The 3,018-nt window shown below is 48.4% G+C and overlaps 1 protein-coding gene across 1 annotated transcript in view; it reads left to right on the plus strand.

Moving 5' to 3' along the window:
• The window catches only part of zmp:0000000662 (RING finger protein 145), a 34,648-nt gene that overhangs the window by 24,097 nt on the left and 7,533 nt on the right, over positions 1 to 3,018 (plus strand). Inside the window, exons 6-9 of the mRNA XM_070439583.1 lie at positions 10 to 156; positions 778 to 830; positions 1,750 to 1,897; positions 1,980 to 2,116. Coding sequence (XP_070295684.1) covers positions 10 to 156; positions 778 to 830; positions 1,750 to 1,897; positions 1,980 to 2,116 — 485 coding nt within the window. The remainder of the gene's footprint in view (positions 1 to 9; positions 157 to 777; positions 831 to 1,749; positions 1,898 to 1,979; positions 2,117 to 3,018) is intronic.

A 3,018-nucleotide genomic window follows, 5' to 3' on the forward strand; every position in this document is an offset into this window, starting at 1 on the left:
GGCGCCCAGGATGATGGGGTTAGACCGTACCTGTTTCTAGACGCCCCCAGAGGCCAGGATGATGGGGTCTGTGATCTCTATCATGGACTGCAGAGTGGAGGTGACGACGATGAAGAGGATGATACTGAGGAGGAAGGTGCGTTGCAGAGCCTGCATGTCTAAAAGACCCGTCTGAAGAGCCAGCAGCAGCAACGTCACGCCCTCAGTTACACCTCTGGTGGGGGGAGACACAACACACAACACACACACACACACACACACACACACACACACACACACACACAACACACACACACACACACACACACAGAGACACACAGAGACACACACAACACACACACACACACACAATAATACTGTAATTCAACCACATAATGAAACAGAGTAAATACGTATTGCTGATTCTGTATTCACTCTACAGACTACTATATAGGGAATAGGACCCTGGTCAACAGTAGTGTACTATATAGGGAATAGGACCCTGGTCAACAGTAGTGTACTATATAGGGAATAGGACCCTGGTCAACAGTAGTGTACTATATAGGGAATAGGCCCTGGTCAACAGTAGTGCACTATATAGGGAATAGGACCCTGGTCAACAGTAGTGTACTATATAGGGAATAGGGCCCTGGTCAACAGTAGTGTACTATATAGGGAATAGGACCCTGGTCAACAGTAGTGCACTATATAGGGAATAGGACCCTGGTCAACAGTAGTGTACTATATAGGGAATAGGACCCTGGTCAACAGTAGTGCACTATATATGGGGGCGTCTAGAAACAGGTACGGTCTAACCCCATCATCCTGGCCCTGGGGGCGTCTAGAAACAGGTACGGTCAATAGCCAAGTTTAAATGCATTCACATGTTCTGGCCCAAAACGTCATTGCAAAATCGTATGTATCGTTGTACACTGATTCTACCCCCCCAAGCCATAAAACTGCTGAACAATTAATCAAATGGCCACCTGTATACAGCCTCGTTATTTTATTGTGTTGCTTTTTATAATTTTTTTACTTTAGATTATTTGGTAAATATTTTCTTAACTCTTCTTGAACTGCACTGCTTACTTACAAGCAGTGAGCATTTCACTGTAAGGTCTACTACCTGTTGTACTCGGCGCATGTGACTAATAAAGTTAGATTTTTTTGCGAGCATCTAGTCACAGCCAACAGGTTCAATGGAAGTTTCAGATTATAGCGTTTTCTGTGTTAACCCCACGGCAGTGGATCTAGACTATTGTCTGTCAACAGTGACATCTGTCAATATCCACACATTTTAGTCATTTAGCAGTAGTGAGTGATACGTCTTTCATACTGATCCCCGGTGGGAATCGAACCCACAACCCTGCAAGTGCCATGCTATACCAACTCAGGGTTGCTGTCCTTGTAGTTATGGTAATAGACCAGTGATGCCCTTCTTCGCTCTCTCTCTGTGCCTTTAGGAGTTTATGGTGATGACCTCTCTCTGTCTCTCTCTCGCTGTCTCCCTTTCTTTCTCTCTCTCTCTTTCTCTCACTGCCTCTCTCTCTCTTTCTCTCACTGCCTCTTTCTCTTTCTCTCGCTGTCTCCCTTTCTCTCGCTCCCTTTCTTTCTCTCTCTGCCTCTCTCTCTCTCTCTTTCTCTCACTGCCTCTCTCTCTTTCTCTTTCTCTCGCTGCCTCTCTTTCTGTCTCCCTTTCTCTCCTTCGCTGTCTCCCTTTCTCTCTCTCTACCTCTCTCTCTCTACCTCTCTCTCTCTCTCTCCCTATAGGAGTCTATGGAAACACTTCCGAGGTCTCAGTATGTGTCTTGTTCTGCTGGTGTTCCCAGGATACATGGCATATAAAATCTCCCAGTTCTTCCACATGGACTTCTGGCTCCTCATCCTGGTCTCCAGCTGCATGCTCACCTCTCTGCAGGTTAGACTCAGTCACATAACTGTAGGAGTCATCTCTTAGTAGGCTCTGTTTCTCTGAAGTAAGTTGTTGTCTGGTCTCCTAGGTGACAGGTACCTTGCTGATCTACTTCCTCTTCATGGTTGAGCTGTTCTGTAGCGACCCTATAGACAGCCTGGATGAGATCATCTATTGGGTCAATGCAGGTAACACAAGATACCTGTCCTGTAGTCACCTGTCCCTGTAACACACCTGTCCTGTACTCACCTGTCCTGTACCTCACCTGTCCTGTACTCACCTGTCCTGTAGTCACCTGTCCTGTAGTCACCTGTCCTGTAGTCACCTGTCCTGTACCACTTGTCCTGTACTCACCTGTCCTGTACCCTCCTGTCCTGTAGTTACCTGTCCTGTACCCACTTGTCCTATAGTCACCTGTCCTGTAGTCACCTGTCCTGTACCCACTTGTCCTAAAGTCACCTGTCCTGTAGTCCCCTGTCCTGTACCCACTTGTCCTATAGTCACCTGTCCTGTACCCTCCTGTCCTGTAGTCACCTGTCCTGTACCCTCTTGTCCTGTACTCACCTGTCCTGTACCCTCCTGTCCTGTAGTTACCTGTCCTGTACCCTCCTGTCCTGTAGTCACCTGTCCTGTACCCTCCTGTCCTGTACTCACATGTCCTGTAGAACCTGTCCTGTAGGCACCTGTCCTGTAGGCACCTGTCCTGTAGGCACCTGTCCTGTAGTCCACCTGTCCTGTACACACCTGTCCTGTACCCACCTGTCCTGTACCCAATTGTCCTATAGGGACCTGTCCTGTACCCTCCTGTCCTGTAGTCACCTGTCCTGTACCCTCTTGTCCTGTACTCACCTGTCCTGTACCCTCCTGTCCTGTAGTTACCTGTCCTGTACCCTCCTGTCCTGTAGTCACCTGTCCTGTACCCTCCTGTCCTGTACTCACATGTCCTGTATACACCTGTCCTGTAGGCACCTGTCCTGTAGGCACCTGTCCTGTAGTAGGCACCTGTCCTGTAGTCACCTGTCCTGTAGTCACCTGTCCTGTACAACCTGTCCTGTACCACCTGTCCTGTACTCACATGTCCTGTACCCTCCTGTCCTGTACTCACACTGTCCTGTAACTCACATGTC

Source organism: Salvelinus sp. IW2-2015, unplaced genomic scaffold (assembly GCF_002910315.2).
Source record: "Salvelinus sp. IW2-2015 unplaced genomic scaffold, ASM291031v2 Un_scaffold1787, whole genome shotgun sequence".
Lineage (NCBI taxonomy): Eukaryota > Metazoa > Chordata > Actinopteri > Salmoniformes > Salmonidae > Salvelinus > Salvelinus sp. IW2-2015.